Below are 21,523 nucleotides of genomic sequence, written 5' to 3'. Positions count from 1 at the left end.
GGCACCATTCACATCAACTAAGCTGTTATTTGACTTCTTTACCTATTACGGTCCCACATCTTCCCTCTTCTGGGACCTCATCTGGATTGTGTTATATTTGAACTTTTTGGCACTATTCACATTAACTAAGCTGTTTGGTTTTACATGCTTCTCATGTTTGTGATGTTCATCATTTAATTTAATTATAGTGTATGACTAATATTTAATTTATGCTCACCATTACTGACTCACAGACCTCCCACCCTCACTGGCTCTAGCGATTACTCAGTGGTGGGTTTTTGCTACTCACTTCCTTGTGCATCTGCTCTTTACCCTTCCTCACACAGCGCAGTCACCATCATCTATTTCATTTTATGTTTATGGCCCTGTGGGAAAATTACCAATGTTTTTCCATGGGGGAGCCCTGCCTCCTTCTATGGCGTCGATATATCGATGATGCCTTCTTCCTGTGGAAGGGGGATGCGCAATCCCTGGGAGGTTTTATGACAAGCCTCAATTCCAATAACTGGGGGATCAAATTTACATATGAATGTAGTGCTATATCTGTCAACTTTCTAGACTTATAGCTAGACTCAGAAAGAGTTAAGCCAGCGTATCAGTAGATATGCCGTCATAACTCTGAATCTAAGCCGTCGTATCTTTAAGTGTATTTTCAAAATGAGATACACTTAAAGCGGGAGTTCAACCATTTCTTCTTTTTTTTTTTTTTTCCTTAGCTTCCTGCTCGTTCGGTCTAGGGGAATCGGCTATTTGTATTAAAATATGATCCGTACTTACCCATTTTCGAGATGCATCTTCTTCCGTCGCTTCCGGGTATGGGTCTTCGGGAGCGGGCGTTCCTTCTTGATTGACAGTCTTCCGAGAGGCTTCCGACGGTCGCATCCATCGCGTCACTCGTAGCCGAAAGAAGTCGAACGTCGGTGCGGCTCTATACTGTCCCTGCGCACCGACGTTCGGCTTCTTTCTGAAAATCGTGACGCGATGGATGCGACCGTCGGAAGCCTCTCGGAAGACTGTCAATCAAGAAGGAACGCCGATTCCCGCAGCCCATACCCGGAAGCGACGGAGAGGATGCATCTCGTAAACGGGTAAGTACAGCTCATATTTTAAAACAAATAGCCGATTCCCCTAGTAAAAACGAGCAGGAATCTAAGGCTAAAAAGTGCCCTCTAAGGGTGAACCACTGCTTTAAATCTAGCTAAGATACGACGGCCTGCACGTCGTATTTTAGCTGTCTTTTTAGGCCGGCTGCTAGGGGCGTGAATGCTGATTTACGCCTAGAATGCGTAAATCAGCGAGATACGCCTATTCACGAACGTACGCTTACCCGTCGCAGTAAAGATACGCCATTTACGTAAGGCGTTTTCAGGCGTAAAGTTATTTAACCAAAAAGCTGGCCTAGCCAATGTTGAGTATGGACGTCGGTCCCGCGTCGAATTTTGAAAATTTTACGTCGTTTGCGTAAGTCGTCCGTGAATGGGGCTGGACGTAATTTACGTTCACGTCGAAACCAATAAGTCCTTGCGGCGTAATTTTGGAGCATGCGCACTGGGATACGTCCACGGACGGCGCATGCGCCATTCGTTCAAAACGTCATTTACGTGGGGTCATGGTTTATTTACATAAAACACGCCCACCTCTTCACAATTTGAATTAGGCGCGCTTACGCCGGCCCATTTACGATACGCCGCCGTAACTTAGGAGGCAAGTGCTTTGTGAATACAGCACTTGCCTCTCTGACTTACAGCGGCGTAGCGTATATGCGATATGCTACGCCTGCACAAAATTAAGCCAGTATTTCTGAATCTGGCTATTAGTCATTTTCAAGGAGCAAGGTGTTCTTCTAACCAAGACCTTTTTCAAAAGTACAGACAGAAACGGATACATCCCGATGAATAGTTGTAACCATCCGAACTGGCTTAAGGCTATACCCAAGGGGCAGTTTCAGAGGATTAGGAGAAACTGCTCACGTCTAGAAGACTTTGAAACACAGGCCACAATATTGAAAAATCGGTTTGTGGAGAAAGGGTATAAGACATCAACTCTGGATAAAGATATAAGAGATATTGCATCCTTGGATAGACAAAAATTTCTGGTCCCCAAAAATAAAAACAGAGAGGGTGTAAACAGGGACTTGGAATGGTCTTTTTTAACTACCTTCTCATCACAGCATTGGTGGGTCAGAAGAGTTATACAAAAACACTGGTCAGTGTGATAGGGTCATGGGACCTATACTTCCTGATAATCCGAAAGTTCTCTTTAGAAGAAACAAAAACCTTAAGGATTTGGTGGCACCATATGTTGTAGATCCACCCCCTAAAATACACATGTGGAGGTGTAAGGTGTGTGCTTCATCTAAGACCATCAAAACCTCTGTAATTTTTGTCGCAGGTCACCTCTCGAGTGTACTCTATATCAGAGTTCATTACCTGTGACACCATAGGGGTGATTTACTTGTTGAAGTGTCCCTGTGGTCTACAGTATATTGGGAGGACCACCCGGGCTCTCAAGGTCAGAATAGAACACCTTTCATGTATACGTATGGGATTCATAGGACATAGTTTCTCTTTACATTTTCGGCAACACCACAACCGAGACCCTTCGGTGTTGGAAGTGGTGGGTATTGAGAGATACACTCCACACTGGAGAGGGAATGATTTGAAACGTCATATATCACGTAGAGAAATGCGTTGGATTTTTAATATGCAGTGTTACACCCCTCTAGGCCTCAATATAGAGTGGGATATCAACTGCTGTATCAATAATAGTTAGATATACCATCTGCATCCCCATGTCCTTTCCCGCCTTTTTCCTCTGTATTAAGGGTTATTTGATATTTTCCTGACTGGTCCCCCTTTCTGCATTGATTATTTTTTTTTCCCTCCCCTCTTTCTTCCTCTCCCATCCTTTTCGGTTTCCTGCCTCATTCTCCCTTCCTCAGAGGGGGAACAAAAAGTCCCCCCCCCCTTTGTTTTTGGCCACGTCCACATGGGATTACATTAAAGCAGGGAGATCTTTTTATATATATTTATTTTTATATCTATATTTTGGGTTTTGTAAGTAAGGCTTATGTTATTGTTTTTTTTATAATCCATTCATTTTCATGAGAAACCCTTCATGATGAAATCAATAGTAGCAATCTTATGGTTGTGAGTTCTAAAGTAAAAATCGGGATTGTATTTATAGTTATGGTTACAATCCTAATCTGTATTTTTTGGTAACTCTGTAGGAGGTATGCATATGTGCAGGTCCTGGGGTTCCTTTTTCTTGCTTATTTCTCGCCCCTTTTTATTTATTTATTTGTAATAATAATAATTTTTAATTCATTTAATTTTCCCCGTTTTTCGGCCATCAGGGACAGCGGTGGAATTAAGGAATGCTATCTCTCACCACTAGGGTGTTTGGAGTATGTACCCATATAGTGGTATTTGACATGGCTTTCACATATGCATATCAATATCCTAAAACGTTTTTGAGTGTATTATTAATGAGATGTGAAAAAGTTATGTTTCTGTTGTTTAGGATTTTGTGTAATGTATATGCCTCTCCCGTGGATGTAACCCTGTCAGAGGGGCGGAAAAGGTATTGTCGTTTTAGCTATGCACCTGGGGATTCACTGATCATTGAATTTCCGGTGTCACTCTCCTGCATATAAATATTTAAGAGTGTGGTGTGTGATGTCCGCCTCTATGCCTCCTTTCCCAGTCGATGCCCAATAGGGAGAAACGCAGCGGGTGGAGCGATAGTTGCTGACGTCACCATGCCCCCAGCTGATGAGCCAGAGCCGTGGCTGGTTTGTTTTTAATGCTTCTATATTAAAACCTTGTAACGATTGAAGCTTTTAAGATGTCAGTCTTTTTTCATTGAGTGGAATTAAAGAAAGTGTTTTTAAACAAACTACTGCACTATGAAGCACTTTCTTTCCCTTCTACCAACACGTTCTCACAAACTCCTTGAGGCTGATCCTATCTTCAGAAGGAATCCATAGGAGACAGAGGTATCATCTCCGGAGTACCAGTGGATGAGTGGACCGGGAGGATTCGTTCCTAACCAGCCGAGGATTGTTTTTTGCTGAGCCTGTTTGATCCCTGTGATAGGGATCCTACGGATCTGCTAAGCAGCCCTTTCCTACATTTGTTTGTGGGAATTTGCTGAGGAAGTTACCTGCACGTATATTTCATCAGACAGAGGATTAAGATTGTGTGATACAACAAGGACAAGGAGTTTTTCTTTCTTTTTTCCTTTATGTGTATTCTGTTATTGGATTAAGGACACTCACATGCAATTTTTATTGCCCCATTTGGTTGGGCAAGTATTTCTATTTTCTTTTTCACATATTGTAAGCCCAATATTTAGTCTTTTTCGTAGTAAATTGCAGCACCTTCCTTTTTGGAAATTTATTTAGTTCACATTTGCACTTGTGCACTTTGTAGTAGTGGGGGTTGCACGGATTGTCCAAGCTATACAGGGAAGGGGTTAACACAAGGGGGCGATCAAGGGGTTAATTATGTTCCCTAAAGTGTGTTCTAACTGAAGGGGGGGTGGGACTGACTAGGGGAAATGACAGATCGCTGTTCATACATTGTATGAACATACGATCAGTTATTTCTCCCCCTGAAAGAACCGGGAGCTGTGTGCAAAGCAAAATCACGTTATATTACGTGATTTTGCGCAGCCGAGCCAACCTGCTGCAGTAAAACTGTGGGTTTTCGGCAAGAGGTTAACAGCACAGGTTCTACTCAGAACAGGCCTCATCATGGTCGACCAAAGAAGTTGAGTGCACGTGCTCAGCTGGAGAAAGGGAGTCACCGCTCAAGGCAGAAGATTTGAGTGATGAACCTCTTCACCGGATCTGGAGCCAGAGGTGCTGGCAATGCATATAACAATGCAAATGAGAAGGAAAATCTGGACAGCCGCACTCCGAAAATGTTGCCTTTAATAATAAAACAGGATCACAAAATACATGTCACAGTAGACAGGATACCAGCTGACGTGTTTCACACTATTATTTAGTGTTTAATCATAACTGACAATCACAAAAGTGGATATTAAATATATACTCATACTGTGGCATACTGAAGTATGATACCCTTCCTTCAGAGACTGGGCCGCATTGCAGCATTCCAACATAAAAACGACCCCATACATACCTCCAAGACGACCACTGCCTTGCTAAAGAAGCTGAGGGTAAAGGTGATGGACTGGCCAAGCATGTCTCCAGACCTAAACCCTATTGAGCATTTATGGGGCATTCTCAAACAGAAGGTGGAGGAGCACAAGGTCTCTAACTTCCACCAGCTCTGTGATGTTGTCATGAAGGAGTGGAAGAGGACTCCAGTGGCAACCTGTGAAGCTCTGGTGAACTTCATGCCCAAGAGTGTTAAGGCAGTGCTGGAAAATAATGGCGGCCACACAAAATATTGACATTTTGGGCCTAATTTTGACATTTTCATTTAGGGGTGTACTCACTTTTGTTGCCAGCGGTTTAGACATTAATGGCTGTGTATTGAGTTATTTTGAGGGGACAGCAAATTTACACTGTTATACAAGCTGTACACTCACTACTTTACATTGTAGCAAAGTGTAATTTCTTCAGTGTTGTCACATGAAAAGATAGAATAAAATATTTACAGAAGGGTGAGGGGTGTACTCACTTTTGTGAGATACTGTGAGTACAAATGTTTGAGTTTTAAAAATGAGGAAATACATCATGTATAATATTTTTTTATTGATTTTAGGCAAATCAAAAGGAAAACATACATATGAAAAACATGGACATTTTTTTAAATCAACCATCAAAAAAAGAAAAAAAAGGTGAAGAATGGCAATAATGTGCTTTCCTGAGTAGTATAGATATCAGGTAGAGCAATCATCTACAGATAGATATCTTAAATCCAATAAGAAGCTGGTAGAAGCTGAGTAAAGAAAAACACTTCTGCAAGCAGGAACTGGATTAAGAGAGAAGCATGGCAATAATCACCTTATTCTATAGGAATTCTCCATTTGTAATGTAGCTATGAACCCATATGTGGTAACAGACGTAGACGAAGGGGAAAGATCTTGTTTCTAGGTATCCCAAGAAGAAGAATGTAGGGGGTATGTGGGGGATTTCGGGAGCAGGAGATATAGAGGATAGGAGTATGGGAAAAAGCGATAGATACAGGAGGAAAAAAAAAAGTGGTTGGTAGGATGGCGGAAGTAATGTGCTGCAGCTAAAAGGTGGTAAAAGAAGGCCACATTTGATGTTTTTGCATTATCCTGGTATAACCAACAACAGCAGAATATGTTGATCAATCAGCATCTTAATGTCAGTCATTTACCAGTATTTATAAATAGTTAATATGTTATCCCAAAAGGGGTTTTATCAGGGGGGTATGCCAGATACAGTGCCTTGAAGTATTCATACCCCTTGAAATGTTCCACATTTTATCATGTTACAACCAAAAACAAAAATGTATTTTATTCGGATGTTATGTGATAGACCAACACAAAGTGGCAGATAATTGTGAAGTGAAAGGAAAATGATAAATAGTTTTCATTTTTTTTTTTTATAAATATCTGAAAAGTATGGTGTGCAGTTGTATTCAGCCCCCTTTACTCTGATACCCCTAACTGAAACCTAGTGGAACCAATTGCCTTTAAGAAGTCACCTAATTAGTAAATAGAGTTCTCCTGTGTGTAATTTAATCTCTTTATAAAATACAGCTGTTCTGTGAAGCCCTCAGAGGTTTGTTAGAGACCAAACGGCATCATAAAGGCCAAGGAACACACCAGACAGGTCATGGATAAAGTTGTGGAGAAGTTTAAAGCAAGGTTATGTTAAAAAAAATATCCCAAGCTTTGAACATCCCACGGAGCACTGTTCAATCCATCATCCGAAAATGGAAAGAGTATGGCACAACTACAAGCCTACCAAGACATGGCCGTCCACCTAAACTGACAGGCCGGGCAAGAAGAGCATTAATCAGAGAAGCAGCCAAGAGATCCACAGCTCAGGTGGGAGAATCAATCCACAGGACAACTATTAGTCGTGCACTCCACAAATCTGGCCTTTATGGAAGAGTGGCAAGAAGAAACCCATTGTTGAAAGAAAGCCATAAGAAGTCCCATTTGCAGTTGCGAGAAGCCAGGTGGGGGAAACAACAAACATGTGGAAGAATGTGCTCTGGTCAGATGAGACCAAAATTGAACTTTTTGGCTTAAAAGCAAAAAGGAAAGGGTGGCGGAAAACTAACACTGTACATCACCCTGAACACACCATCCCCACCGTGAAACATGGTGGTGGCAGCATCATGTTGTGGGGATGCTTTTCTTCAGCAGGGATAGGGAAGCTGGTCAGCGTTGATGGGAAAATGGATGGAGCCAAACACAGGGCAATCTTAGAAAAAAACGGTTGGAGTCTACAAAAGACTTGAGACTGGGGTGGAGGTTCACCTTCCAGCAGGACAATGATCCTAAACATACAGCCAGAGCTACAATGGAATGGTTTAGATCAAAGCATATTCATGTGTTAGAATGGCCTAGTTAAAGTCCAGACCTAAATCCAACTGAGAATCTATGGCTAAACTTTAAAATTGCTGTTCACAGATGCTCTCAATCCAATCTGACAGAGCTTGAGCTATTTTTCAAAGAAGAATGTGCAAAAATGGCACTCTAGATGTGCAAATTTGGTAGAGACAACTCCAGAAAGACTTGCAGCTGTAATTGCCACGAAAGGCGGTTCTACAAAGTACTGACTCAGGGGGGCTGAGTACAAATGCACGCCACACTTTTCACATATGTATTTGTAAAAAAAATTGAAAACTTATAATTTCCCTTCCATTTCACAATTATGTGCCACTTTGTGTTGTTTTATCACATAAAGTCCCAATAAAATACATTTACGTTTTTGGTTGTAACATGACAAAATGTGGAAAATTTCAAGGGGGTATGAATACTTATTCAAAGCACTGTATGAGGCATATTTTCTTTGTCAGTATGGCTACCGTATTTTTCGGACCATAAGACGCACTTTTTTTACCCTCAAATGTATGGAGGAAAATGTCTCTGCCATTTCACATACCGGTGGTCTGGGTTGGTCAGAAAACACAGGCAGGCAGCCGGCACCATCAGCGGGGTTAATCAGCGGGCGCCATCAGGCTCAGGATCAGGCTGGTCCATGGCGGAATTAGCGACAGGGCGGCACGGCGACATGGCAGAATAGCGGGCGGCACGACGACATGGCAGAACAGCGGGCGGCATGGAGAGCGGGCAGCATGAAGGTACGGAGAGCGGGTGGCATGGAGGTACGGAGATCGGACGGCATGGAGGTACGGAAAGTGGGCGACATGGAGGTATGGGAGAGCGGGCTGCATGGAGAGTGGGCAGCATGGAGAGCGGACGGCCTACGAAGAAGCCCCAGGAAGCTTTGCACCTTGTCCAGTGCACGGAGATACGCCCACACAACGTCATATTGCTCCGTGCACTGACGCTCTCCAGCTGACCAACATAGAGTTACCTCATTGGTCGCTCCCTCACAGCATTTGTAAACAGCATCTAAACAGCATCTGTACAGCATACGGTATACGCCAGTGCCATAAATTTACAGAATACTGAAATTTAACTGAATTCTGGTAACACACTGACCAGGTGCCAGCTCAGCCACCCAGTTTAGGGACCAGGTGCCAGCCCAGCCACCCAGTTTAGGGACCAGGTGCCAATCCAGCCACCCACTGACAGGACCAGGTGTCAGCCCAGCCACCCACTGACAGGATCAGGTGCCAGCTCATCCATCCACAGCAGGGACCAGGTGCCAGCCCAGCCACCCACTTTAGGGACCAGGTGCCAGCTCAGCCACCCACTTTAAGGACCAGGTGCCAGCTCAGCCACCCATTGCCGGGACCAGGTGCCAGCTCAGCCACCCATTGCCGGGACCAGGTGCCAGTTCAGCCACCCACAGCAGGGACCAGGTGCCAGCTCAGCCACCCACTTTAAGGACCAGGTGCCAGCTCAGCCACCCATTGCCGGGACCAGGTGCCAGCTCAGCCACCCATTGCCGGGACCAGGTGCCAGCTCAGCCACCCATTGCCGGGACCAGGTGCCAGCTCAGCCACCCACAGCAGGGACCAGGTGCCAGCTCAGCCACCCATTGCCGGGACCAGGTGCCAGCTCAGCCACCCACTGCCGGGACCAGGTGCCAGCTCAGCCACCCACAGCAGGGACCAGGTGCCAGCTCAGCCACCCACAGCAGGGACCAGGTGCCAGCTCAGCCACCCACAGCAGTGACCAGGTGCCAACTCAGCCTCCTACAGCAGGTGCCAGCTCAGCCACCCACTGCCGGTACCAGGTGTCAGCTCAGCCACCCACAGCAGTGACCAGGTGCCAGCTCAGCCACCCACAGCATTGACCAGGTGCCAGCTCAGCCACCCACAGCAGGGACCAGGTGCCAGCTCAGCCACCAACAGCAGGGACCAGGTGCCAGCTCAGCCACCCACAGCAGGGACCAGGTGTCAGCTCAGCCACCCACAGCAGGGACCAGGTGTCAGCTCAGCCACCCACTTTAGGGACCAAGACCATAACTGTAAAAACCTCAGGACATGAGAAAACCCATTACACGGTAGTGTTGTCCTGCTGTGCAGAAGGCACCAAATTGCCGCCCATGCTAATTTTCAAAAGGAAAACCTTTCCAAAAAAAGTGATTCCACGAGGAGTTGTTGTACATGTCCATGACAAAGGATGGATGAACGAAAATGGAATGAGAGTATGGGTTGAAAAAGTCTGGTCCAAACGTTCTGGGGGGCTTCTGAAAAAACCTGCATTATTAGTGCTTGACCAGTTCAGAGCACATATTAGAGAAACTCCAAAAAAGTGCTTTAAAGAAGTGAAGACTCATCTAGCTGTGATTCCTGGGGGTCTTACCAGCCAGTTGCAACCTCTTGATGTTTCCATCAACAAACCATTTAAAGCGTTTATAAGAGAAGAGTGGAACAAATGGATGGCTGCTGGTAATCATGATCTGACACCTACTGGATGAATGAAGAGGCCCACTATCACTCAAGTTTGTGAATGGGTGAAAACATCATGGCACTCAGTGAAGGAGGAAATTGATGTACAGTCATTCAAAAAATGTGACATTAGCAATGCCTCAGATGGAACTGAAGATTGTATTGTATATGAAGATAGCGAAGAAAGTGATGTCAGTGATTGTGAGCAACTGAGCTTCATAAAATTTGACACGAGCGATGATGAGTTCTTGGGGTTCCCAGAAAACTAGAAGAGTACTCAAACCTTAAAGTCTCTCCTTATTTGTTAATGACAGTGATGATGGTTCTTAATGTCATTGTTGACTGCTGTTCACTTTACATGGTTGAAATATAATTTTGTTATAGTTTGTTAAATATTTCAGTACATATTTGGGTCAGAATCTTTTTTTTCTAATTTTTCTCCTCTAAAACCTAGGTGCGACTTATGGTCAGGTGCGTATTATGGTCCGAAAAATACGTTACTTTCACACTGAAGGCGGTTTTCGGGTGTTTTAGCACTAAAAATAGCACCTGTAAAGCACCTGAAAACTGCCTCTCATGCCTCCCCAGTGTGAAAGCCCAAGTGCTTTCACAGTGGGGCTGTGCACTTGCGGGATGGGAAAAAATTCCTGCAAGCATCATTGGGGGGGTTTGGGAGCGCTGTATACATGTTCTATTTTGTTTATGTAGTCTACTGGAAAAGGGATTTTTGTGCGGGAAGGCAAAAGCCTTTGCCCAAACTGCAGGATATATGCATGTCTTTATTTTTGGTTCTCTATTTCCTAATATATGTAAGCCTACCTGGAATGGTTTTCAAAAGGAGAAATGTATAAAGAACTTAAAGGCCATGCAACAGTGTAAAAGTTTAAAGCAGGGAAGATTCAAAGGCAGCATGAGGTCTAGTAAAGGATGCAGTGAATGGGAAAGATCGTAAGAACTTGAAAAAGTTGAAGGTTTTCAAAACTCTATTAAAAGTTCACAGGAGCAGGTTAGCCAATGAACATAGCTTGTGAGTTTGAACAGTATTAGGTATTCAAGAAATGTGTCCCGTGTAAGGCTGGAGGAAAGTCTGGATAATAAAAGAGGTGTTAAAGATCCAGGCCTAGTAGATGAATAACCCTTCCCCACTAGATGGTCCCAAGAAGCCAGCATAGAGGCTGTTGTGTGGAATTCAATCACAGAAGGGCAGTAAAATTCCAAGAGGCTACTTGTTCTAAAGCATCCTTTCTCAACCAGGGTACTATACAACCCTAAGGTTCCTCCAGAGGTTCCTTGAGCCCACTTACACCAATGATCTTTTTTAGCTAACTGTAAGAGGTAGATTCTTCCAGCTGTCCACAAATATAAGCAACATTCTTGATTAGTATATAGATAGGCCTTGAAACTGCCACATCCCAATTATAATGTACCCAAGTAAGCTGAATGGGGTTTGAACCCCTGTCTATGGTGGGATTTTAAAGGCAGTACCACAGTTATGATTAAAAATATACAGTTTTATTACAGAATTCAACTTAATAAAAAGACAGTCATCTTTAAAATTATATCAACCATATGTTGACCTTTCCCCCAAAATCTTGGGAAATTCAGGTCATGCATAATTCTGTTCATTCTTGCGTTCAGCAACACATTCATTACTTAGCTCCTCCACACACTCGACACGAATGCATATAGCATCTACCTGCCCTGAACATACTTAAATTTAATATATTGCTATACTTACCTGCTGTTTTGAAATACATAATATTGAATAGTCACAGGGTTTTTAGTTTGCATATAGTATTTACTCACCCTGAATACACTTTAATTTACTATAGTAATATATTTACTTGCCGTCATGCTGTTTTGGAATGCATGCTGTGAGCCATTCATAGGGCTCTTAGCCTGCATGTAACATTAATCTGTCCTGAACATACTTTAATTAACTATACTGCTACACAGTAAAACCTTAGTTTGAGAGTAACTTGGTTTGAGAGCGTTTTGCAAGACAAGCTAAATGTTTTAATAAATTTTGACTTGATATACAAGCAATGTCTTGATATAAGAGCAGCGTCATATCACAACTGAGTATAAAAGAGAAGAGAGCCGCTTCTAAGTGTAGCAATATGGTTACATTTAATGAAGGTACAACATTTAGCAACTCACATGGTTGATGATTAAAAGAGGCACATCTAAGTATGCAGGCATCCGGGGTAAAGCTGTCCACATAGACCATCCTCCGCACCACCATCAACATCATCTCTTCCACACTGTGCGCCACGAGTGCTTCAAGCTTTGCTTTCAGATCACTCTACTGCAGGGTAGTCTTCCCGGTCATGATTGCAGACTGACAGTGGTGAGAGCCAGCAGAGCGGGGGATGGTCTATGTGGACAGCTTTACCCCGGATGCCTGCATACTTAGATGTGCCTCTTTTAATCATCAACCATTTGAGTTGCTAAATGTTGTACCTTCATTAAATGTAACCATATTTCTACACTTATGCCCTTGTACACACGATCGGTTCATCCAATGAAAACAGACCGATGGATTTTTTCATCAGATATCCGATGAAGCGGACTTTAATCAGGCTTGCCTACACACCATCAGTTAAAAAACCGATCGTGTCAGAACGCGGTGAAGTAAAACACAACGACGTGCTGAGAAAAATTAAGCTTCCAAGCATGCGTCGACTTGATTCTGAGCATGCATGGATTTTTAACCAATGGACGTGCCCACAGACGATCGTTTTTTTCTGTCGATTTTTAACCATCAGATAATTTAAAAACAAGTTCCTGTTTTTTTTACCGATGGATAAAAAAACGATGGGGCGCACACACGATCGGTTCGTCTGATGAAAACGGTCCGTTTTCATCAGACGAACCGATCGTGTGTACGCGGCATTAGAGGCGGCTCTCTTGTCTTTTATACTCTGTAGCTCCTGCTGTATTTTGCTTCTAAACCCCTTGTGGAGGCTTCCATTTGTGGATGAACATTTTGGGGCAGATCCACATAGATCTGCGCCGGGCCCAGCGTATGTCAGATACGCTACGCCGCTGTAACTTACTTTGGCTTAGTTTGAATCCTCAACGAATTTGCGCCGTAAGTTACGGCGGCGTAGTGTAACTCTCACGGCGTAAAGGCGCGGAATTCAAATGCGGCGGGTAGGGGGCGTGTTTCATTTAAATGAAGCGCGTCCCCGCGCCGAACGAACTGCGCATGCGCCGTCCCTAAAATTTTCTGCCGTGCATTGCGCTAAATGACGTTGCAAGGACGCCATTGGCTTTGACGTGAACGTAAATGGCGTCCAGCCCCATTCACGGACGACTTAGGCAAACAACGTAACATTTTCAAAATTAGACACGGGAACGACGGCCATACTTAACATTGAGTACGCCACCATATAGCAGCTTTAACTATACGCCGGAAAAAGCCGAATGGAAACGACGTAAAAAAATGCGACGGCCGCTCGTACGTTCGTGGATCGTCGGAAATAGCTAATTTGCATACTCAACGCGGATTACGACGGAAACGCCACCTTGTGGACGCCGAAAAATTGCATCTAAGATCCGAAGGCGTACGAAGACGTACGCCTCTCGGATCTAGCCGAGATGCCGTCGTATCTTGTTTTGAGGATTCAAAACAAAGATACGACGTGGGAATTTTGAAATTACGCCGGCGTATCAATAGATACGCCGGCGTAATTTCTTTATGGATCTACCCCTGTATGCTTACACCAAATCACATTGCTATAATCTTTGTATATATCAATCAAGGTAAAGTAACTATTGAAAAAAGGCTTGGTATATCCAGTGTAGATGAAACTGTAAGGCCCCGTACACACGACCAAACATGTATGCTGAAACTGGTCCGCGGGCCAGTTTCAGCATACATGTTCGGTCGTGTGTGGGCGCGAGCGGGCCGAATTCCAGCAAACATTTGCCCGCCGGGCCTTTTCCCAGCGGGCAAATATTCCTGGACGTGTTTTAAAACCGTCCGCTGGAATCCTGCCCGCTCGGACATGTACGGTCGTCAGTACAGACCTACCGTACATGTCCGAGCGCCCGCCGTCCCTCGCATGCGTCGAATGACTTCGACGCATGCGTGGAAGCCTTTAAATGGCAGGCCCGCCCACGTCTCCGCGTCGACGACGCGGACACGCCCCGCGTAGTGTTTACGCGCGTACTTCTGTACGATGGTTAGTACAACCATCGTACAGAAGCCCTCTGGCAGGCATGTACGGTGAAAACGGTCCGACGGACCGGTTTCACCGTACATGTTTGCTCGTGTGTACCGGGCCTTATAGTTAAATCAAACCACGTCACTTCCGCTTTCTTACCATCTTACCATTACCATCAGTAATTGCTGATTTGGACGATTCGGTGTTTAAACACAACACTGGCTACCGAATACAGTCCGGTACAGGAAGATTTTGCTGTTTTCACAGCACAGCAGCTAACAACGACAAAGTTGGCGGGCATTTTCTTGGTTAGTTTCGGAGCGAAGTAACAATCTCCGCTCATATTGTGCACCATACTCTATTTCGTTGCTGGTGTTGTGTCCAAACAGCAGTTTGCAAAAATAAACAGCAATTTGTAAAAATCTGCAATTCATGATGGTTTAAAGAAAACGAAAGTCACACAGGTTGCTCATTCTGCCAGGTTCGACATTTTGTCAGAACACAGAGTGACTGGATGATATCTTTGTTTGTCTAATGATGACAATGTATTGCTTGATACTTATGCATGTCTTACCCTTGTCAATATATAAACACTCCACCAATGAACTCCTGATGAAGCTTTTTTTATCCAAGAAACGTGTTGAGTGTGTGGAGGAGCTAATTAATAAATGTATTGCCGAACGCAACAATAAACAGAATTATGCATGATCTGTTTTGAATACCAAACCCAGATTTTTGGGGAAAGGTCAACATAAGGTTGATATCATTTTAAAGACGTCTGTCTTTTTATTAAGTGTAATTCTATATTAAAAGTGTATATTTTTAATCATAACTGTGGTACTGCTTTTAAAATACCACCATAGACAGTGGTTTAAACCCCATTTAAGCTCCTTGAGGGTAGGGACAGATGTGAATGTACAATGTATATATAAAGCGCTGCGTAATTTGACGGCGCTATAAAAGTACCTGAAATAAATAAATAAATTAGTTTTCTTGGGTAAGTAACATTCTTTCCTTTTGACCATTACACTAATATACAGTTAGCTTTAAATACGGTAATTAATAGCATGGGCTCACTGTGACCGGAAAGTTACTTCAAGGGTTCCTCCATGTTAAAAAGGTTGAGAAAGGCTGTTCTAGAGCAATTAATAGAATGGGGAAAAACATTAAAGCATAACTAAAGGCAAAACCTTTTTTTGTTTTGTTTTGGACAGCGAGGAGATGATTAAAACAGGTAAGGTTTTTATTGCTCTCTGTACCCCCATTAAGGCAATTCACACACTCCACTTGTCAAGGCAAAGAAAATCCCGAAATTGGGTTGTAACCAGAACAGTAATAGAGGGGAAATCTTCCAAATTTCTGAAGACAATCAGAAATCCTCTCACTTTCTGTTTTGGCAATGGGACAGGAAGTGAAGGGAAATCTCCCCAAAGGCAAATAACCTGTCAGGGGTTATAACCCTCCCTGACTGTTTAAAAAAAAAAGTGTTGCCTTTAGTTCTACTTTAAACCAAATTACATACAATTACTGTAAAGCGAAATATTGGGTTCTGTAATTTTTACGTGCATATCATCTCCATGGTCAAGAAATATAATTTTTCTTTATTATTATTTAAAGGGATTCTGTCATGAGAAAAGTATGGAGATGCCATTACAGGTCTCCTTAGAATAATAGATGTCTGGCTGTGTCTGACTTTGGTATTTTGGTCACAGAGTTCCTTAATGGTAGCCTCTATTAATCTCTCATGGCAGTGTTCCTTAAAAAGAGAATCGGGATCAAAATAGTGGATTTGCCATTGCTGACTTATTTTTGGAGGTGCATGCTCCGAGGCCATCACCCATATCATTGCTTTATCGCTTAGCGAGTCATTGACCTGGAACAGCCTGACGCCAGGTATGCATACACTTGTTCCAGGTCAGGAACTCACCATGATAGTCATGGAAGCATCCATATTTCTGTCCTGACAGTTTACTATAGACCTACAAAGTACATGATTAGTCTCACAAAAAACTATTAGAAAAATCAGTAAGCCAATCACACAGGCAGAAAATTATAATTTCTGTTTAATATGTGCACCGTTTGCTGCAGTTTCTTTAACAACATCCTTTTGGTCCACAGCAGCTGCTGTTGCTGGATGACTGAGGAAATTTAGCCAGCTGAAATGGATCCTTGATGATTTCCTAAAAATTAAAACAAGAATGAGCACTAATTGAAATGAGAGCAATCATTCACTAATGAAACCGATACAAACAGAACATGATCTATGAGAAAATCTGCAGTCCATTAGAGTACCTGTGTACCTGTCACCAGCTCATCAGAGTACCCGAGTACCTGTCACCAGCTCATTAGAGTACCCGAGTACCTGTCACCAGCTCATTAGAGTACCCGAGTACCTGTCACCAGACCATTAGAGTACCCGAGTACCTGTCACCAGCTCATTAGAGTACCCGAGTACCTGTCACTAGCCCATCAGAGTACCCAAGTACCTGTCACCAGTTTATCAGAGTACTAAAGTACCTGTCATCAGCCCATCAGAGTTCTCGAGTACCTGTTACCATCCCATCAGAGTACCCGAGTACCTGTCACTAGCCCATCAGAGTACCCAAGTACCTGTCACCAGTTTATCAGAGTACTAAAGTACCTGTCATCAGCCCATCAGAGTTCTCGAGTACCTATCGCCAGCCCATCAGAGTACCCGAGTACCTGTCTCCTGCCCATCAGAGTACCTACCTGCAGCCCATCAGAGTACCTGAGTACCTATCTGCAGCCCATCAGAGTACCTGTCTCCAGCCCTTCAGAGTACCCCGAGTACCTGTCACCAGCTCATCAGAGTACCCGAGTACCTGTCACCAGCTCATCAGAGTACCTGAGTACCTGTCACCAGCCCATCAGAGTACCTGAGTACCTGTTACCAGCCCATCAGAGTACCTGTCTCCAGCCCACACATGCGGTATTGCCATACTCAGGAGGAGTAGCAGAATGTATTTTGGTGTGTAATTGGAAGTATGCACATACCGTGTGTGAGAAATAAATTGTTATTATGACAATTTTGGGTAAAAATCGTTTTGTTTTTTTTCCCCAAGAATTGCGGGGAAAAAAAATTACAACTTCAAAAAACTCACCATGCCTCTTACTAAATACATTGGACTGTCTAATTGGGGGGTATTTGTACTGTCATTTGGGGGGTATTTGTACTGTCCTGACATTTCAGGGCCTCAAGAACTGATATAGGCCGTCAGTACATCAGGTGTGATACATTTTTAATGATTTGCACCATAGCTTTAAGACCCCATTCACAATGGGGCGTTTTTCAGGCACTTTTGAGCTAAAAATAGTGCCTGTAAAGTGCCTCCCCTTCAGCCTCAGTGTAAAAGCCAGAGGGCTTTCACACTGAGGCAATGTGCTGGCTAATCGTTAAAAAAACTCCTGCAAGCTGCATCTTTGGTGTATACACCGCTTCTCCACCGCTCCTGTCCATTGAAATGAATGGGCAGCGTGGCCGAACCGCCGGTGGTTTTAACCCTTTTTCGGCCGCTGGTGGGGGTTAACAGCGCCCCGCTAGCGGACGAATACCTCCGCAAAAACAATGGTAACGCGCCGCTAATAATAGCAACGCTTTACCCCCTTAAAGGACAATTAACCAAAAAAAAAAGGTTAATTAAACCCGTAAGGGCTTATTTTACCACTACTAATCCTTTATATTGTCTTTTCAAATTTACAGATTTAGAATATGGATGAAAGGTTTAGCACTGGGAAACACTTTCTGAAAGATAAAAAGTGCATTTTATATGCAACTATAAACGATCAAACCAAAATGAGAGACAAATGATGGGGAAAGAGGGACATTGTTCCAAATCAGGGACAGTCCTCTGAAATCAGGGACAGTTGGGAGCTATAGTGAATCTGCACCAGGTGAAAGTGGACAGCCAACTAATTACACTTTTAGGCCCCATTTACATGGTCGTAAAAAAAAAAAACAACACATATAAAACAGTTTTTTATTTACAGATCTGAATGCAGATGCATTGTTTTTGATCAAGACCTTCACTCAGGTGTGTGAAAATGCATTTTCTTCAGATCCTTAACACAAAACACAATACTCTGCATCTGAGGACATGCCTATATACGTATCCCATTAAAAAAAGAGGAAGACAATTTTTATGGATTTAAAAAAGTATTCTATTTACTGATCATACACAGAAACTTTTGTTCCTTGCCTTAATGATTAGTAAATAGTTTTTATGGCTATGTTACAGCCGTGTGACCTTGTAGAAAGCTGTCAAAACAGCTGAGGGCAAATTTGGCAGTTGGAACTTTCCAGAGTGTTCAAACTGTGTTTTTAAACTGTTTTAGCATTAGTAGGGTAAAATATAATTTAAAAAAAGAAAAAGTGAAAATAACCAGATGGCACACTGGGCATGCAGGCTGGTATCCCCATGACAAGAGAAAAGCAAGCTTGGGGTCCCCTGTCAAGTTGATGCCAGCCCACATGCCCTTAAGCATTGGGTGGATCTTTTTAATAAGACTGTGTGAACTCAGGTTCACACTGGGCTGCGGGAATAAAGCCGTGCAAGTTTAGCTGAACTTGCACAATTTCACTCTTGCATTTCAGTCCCGATTTAGGCCTCAATTTCAGAGACATCTGTGCAGGTTTCCTGCACATCAGATGTCAATGTAAATAGCAGCCTGAAATCACAAACAGTAGTACAGAAACTATTTTTTTGAAATCAGTGCAGCGCCGCAGATGCGGCGTCGCACCGATAACGACGGTGCCATTGGCGGCAAATGCCGCCGATTTGACATGTCAAAACGCACCAGTGTGAACCAGGGCTAAAAGAGATGTTGTTTTGATCGTTTATACCATGGGTTTCCAAACTTTCTAAGCAAAGGGCCAGTTTACTGTACTTCAGGCTTTAGGGTGGCCAGTGGGTGTAGAAAATGCCCCTGCATCAGCACCCCATCATTGTTTTTAATGGGAGAAATAGTGCACCATCGATGGTGTAAGTAACTGGAATGGTGCCTCATTATTGCTGTCAGTTGGTGGAATAGTGCCCCAATGACCAGAAAAAGGCAAGCAAGGGGCCCCTGGGTCGCAGTTTGGAGACCACTGGTTTATACCTTTAAATAAAATGCTAGTATTTTTCATTTGTTATGAAATTACATAGTGGGGGAGATTTACTAAAACTGGTGCACATAGAATCTGATGCAGCTGTGCATAGTTACCAATCAGCTTCTAAATTCAGCTTGTCCAATTAAAGAGGAACTGCAGTCTGCTCACATAATTTGTAAAAAAAAAAAATCTTTGCCATTCTGAAGCTTCCCTCCAACTACGTTGCATATTATTTTATATATACTGTGATTCTGTACTTGCCAAATATGCTGCAGAAATCTCCCTCCAATGCATCTGGCTGCATTTTTAACTGTGGGCAGCTGAATCTGCTGCCTGTTCACTTCCTGGATTTACAGAGGCACACCCTCCAGCTCTGTAGCTCTCATTGGCCCACTTATGACCCATCCCTTCCTGCCAAAGTCTCACAAGAGTGAGAGAGACATATGTGCATGATGTCATAAGCCTAGGCTTGTTACAGACAAGAAACAGGAAGTGGGCTGTATAAGTTTTTTTTTACATTTGTACAAGGAACATTCCCTTCTAACATGCTTTGTACAAGTTCTGTCTATTATCCTCAATAAATGGGGAGTTTCGAAAGAAGTTTACACATCTGTCCATCACCTTATGATTGCCCTAACTTTTAGGCTTCTGGCACCCGGATGTAATAATTTACTGATCTTTATATGCAGGAGGCTGGTGGAAAGATCCTATGTAAAAAGATTATAAAAAGTTATATTCCACAAAAACCTCCAGTATACACACGTGCAGGTGCACAAATATGAGCACGCAAATACAGAAAATGTGTAAAAATGTTCTTCATCCTTGTCTAGCTTCAAGGTTTCATTTTACATATATACGTACTTGTGTATTCTCACACATACGCAGAGAAAAATGCATTCAAGCCTAAAATTCTGTTTTTTTTTTAGGGGCCCGTTCACACTAGGGGCAGTTGACTGTGTTTTTCTGCATCAAAAAATGCAGGTAACTGCAATGATACACAAAATAAATAGTTTTCCGTGTTTCATGTTCAGACCAGCATGTTTGCATAATATCACACTGCACTGCTCGGTCCCGCATGTAACTGCACAGAAGTGCATCACACTTCTATGCGTTTATATGAATAAAGTGTCACATTGTACACTATAAAGCCTGTTTAAAAAAAAAAAAGGAAGCTGTGTGATGCATTAAAATGCGCATCACGTCACAAACCCTGTCACACTGCTCTGCAGCCCAAATCGCTGTGCTGGCAGCAATGGTTAGGGCTGCAGATCAGTGTGAACAGGCACTTTAGGCCAGTGATGGCGAACCTTGGCACCCAGATGTTTTGGAACTACTAATTTTCCATGATGCTTATGCACTCTGCAGCATACTTGAGCATCATGGGAAATGTTGTTCCAAAAAATCTGGGGTGCTAAGGTTCGCCATCACTGCTTTAGGATCTCTACACAGCTGTGCGCATTCTCCTATGGACAACAATGCACCTGTGTTCAGATATGTAAAAAAAAATGCTACACGGCTACAAATGCAACATTTTTTTCTTCCATGTGCCAGAGGCCCAAGGATAACATAATTACATTTAACTACTTCAGGTTCGTGTATTTACGTAGTACACCCAGAGTCTGAAGAGTTTAAGACAAGCTTGTGGCTGCAATAAGTGCTATGGGCTGTTATCTGTTTTGTTCAGTGGGCTCCTAGATCTAATGTAAAAGTGATCCGGGTGGCTACATAGCCACACAATTACTTTTACGGTAATCGTGAGTGGTAGCCAATCCGCCCCCTGGAGTGAAAGCAAAAACACTTTTAAAGCACCACCTATTGATAATTTTGGTACCACAATTTGTTGCCATTTTGTGGGCACATGCAGTTTTGAGGCCTGATGTATTTGGTATCTGATTACTTGACTCTACCTCATCTTTAATTTTGTACAAAAGAAATTGGTTATTAAAGGATCAATTCACTAAATGATATTTAGCACTTTTTTTTTGCAATTCATCAAAAACTGTTTCTAAAATAAAGCATGTATTATTACTGTAAAATGTCCTGTATTTATCTAGTGAAAACATTCAGTATTTTATCACATGGGCTGCAGCAGGAAGTGAGAAATGTAGCAGTGGTAAATGTGACAGTTCAGCTCAGGGCTGCTGGTCATTAAGGAGATGGCACTCGTTGAAAGTCAAAATTGGCTCAGTAATCAAGTGGTTAAAGTCAATACACCAAAATTAATAAATAAAGAAATGCATTTGTAAAATAAGTAGTGG

The 21,523-nt window shown here is 43.0% G+C and overlaps 1 protein-coding gene across 1 annotated transcript in view; it reads right to left on the bottom strand.

The window, feature by feature from the left end:
- Nucleotides 1-16,200: 16,200 nt before the first annotated feature.
- Nucleotides 16,201-21,523, bottom strand: part of LOC120946982 (arsenite methyltransferase-like) — a 45,681-nt gene continuing 40,358 nt past the window's right edge. The window contains exon 11 of the mRNA XM_040361866.1: nt 16,201-16,335. Within this exon, the coding sequence (XP_040217800.1) occupies nt 16,249-16,335 (87 nt within the window). The 3' untranslated portion in view covers nt 16,201-16,248. The remainder of the gene's footprint in view (nt 16,336-21,523) is intronic.

Source organism: Rana temporaria, chromosome 8, assembly GCF_905171775.1.
Source record: "Rana temporaria chromosome 8, aRanTem1.1, whole genome shotgun sequence".
Lineage (NCBI taxonomy): Eukaryota > Metazoa > Chordata > Amphibia > Anura > Ranidae > Rana > Rana temporaria.
Note: the sequence above shows the minus strand (reverse complement) of the source record. Positions and strands in the feature narration are given on the sequence as shown.